The sequence below is a fragment of the Parathielavia appendiculata genome (assembly GCF_033297405.1).
Source record: "Parathielavia appendiculata strain CBS 731.68 unplaced genomic scaffold N657scaffold_75, whole genome shotgun sequence".
Classification (NCBI taxonomy): domain Eukaryota; kingdom Fungi; phylum Ascomycota; class Sordariomycetes; order Sordariales; family Chaetomiaceae; genus Parathielavia; species Parathielavia appendiculata.
The window spans coordinates 14,684-16,037 of record NW_026944294.1 but is presented as its reverse complement, the minus strand read 5'-3'; the positions used below and the strand labels follow the sequence as shown (position 1 = coordinate 16,037).

The 1,354-nt window shown below is 64.4% G+C and overlaps 1 protein-coding gene across 1 annotated transcript in view; it reads left to right on the top strand.

Moving 5' to 3' along the window:
* The window catches only part of N657DRAFT_638369 (uncharacterized protein), a gene marked incomplete at both ends in the record, with an annotated part of 5,399 nt that continues 4,045 nt past the window's right edge, over window positions 1-1,354 (top strand). The window contains one exon of the mRNA XM_062791586.1: window positions 1-1,318. Coding sequence (XP_062641759.1) covers window positions 1-1,318 — 1,318 coding nt within the window. The remainder of the gene's footprint in view (window positions 1,319-1,354) is intronic.

The following is a 1,354-nucleotide window of genomic DNA, read 5'->3' as shown; positions in this document are numbered from 1 at the left end:
TCATGGAGGAAGCGAAAACGCGTCGGCCGATGACGAGGCGGAGAGCGAGGCCGCGTTGGCCATCGTGTTATTGGCCGTCGAGCGAGTCATTTGGCGGGCGCAGAAGGCATCGCAGGGCAGCGTGGTGGGATCGGCGGCAGTCAATTATATCGAACGGCGCGAGGCCGGCGGCGATTCGAACGAGAAGCCATTCAACGCAGGGCAAAAGGGCGCGACGATGGTCAAGTATAGCGCGGTGTGGGCGTCGGTGATGGCGTACATATGGCGCACGTGGCATTTAGAGCCAGTTGAGGAGGAGTCGGCCGAGGGGGAGGCGGAGGAGGAGGTGGAGGAGGAACGGGGCGACGGCGACCGGGGAGCGAACGGCCAGGTAGAAGGCAGCGAACCGCAGGGGATCCGCGACCGACGGCCGGCATACCATTTCACCGCCGAGCAAGCCGAGGTGTTCGACCGGGTTCGCACAGTCGCATACACGGCGATATACGGCCGAGACGGGAGCGATATCCACCACGACAGGGATAGGGGTAGCGGTAGGGACGAAGACGAAGACGACACGAGCGAGTTGGAGGGCCATGTGTTGGATTTTTTCATCGCGTTGTTAGACCACGACATCGGCGACAACGAGTTCCGGAACGCGTTGTATAGCGGATTGGCCGTATTAGGCATCCAGCCGGGGCACGGGTGGCGGAGCGCGTTGGTGTATACGCCCGTGTTGTCGGCGATCGTGACGGTGGCGCGGATGTTGGTGTTGTACAAGGCCAAGCGGGCGCGCGACGAGGAGATCCGGCGCCGACAGCGGTTCGCCGGCGAGAGCAAGGCGAAGGCGCGGGAGCGGGCGCGTAGCCATTTCGACCGGGTCAGGGAGATGGTGCAGAGGTTTATGACGATCGTGGCGTTCGACGGGCAGCCGTCGCCGATGGATTCGATATTGCGGTTACGGGCGTACGGCAAGGCGATCCGGGCGAACACGAACGCGGACGGGGTGGTGGATTGGCACGGGGACGAGTTGTTGATCGGCCACGTGCAGTTCAGTATCACGTCGTTGCGGGCCATGATCCACGGGTTGTTGCACGCGGCGCGGGCGCAGTTGCGGCGGGCCGTGTTGTTGTTGGACGTGGACGAGGACGGCGAGCCGGTAACGACAGCCAAGCAAGGAGCAGGCGAACCGGCAGGGGCGACGGCGTGGCCGGCGATCCAGTGGGACAAGTTGGTCGATAACGCGGCCGAGACGAAGGCCGGGTGGAGTTTCGCCGAGGACCCGCGGAACCGGGAGGCATTCGGGGGCGTAGACGGGAAGCGGTGGTTGGCCGATCGGGTGGTAGGCGAGGCGCGGTTGTTCAGCCAGTTTTTCGAG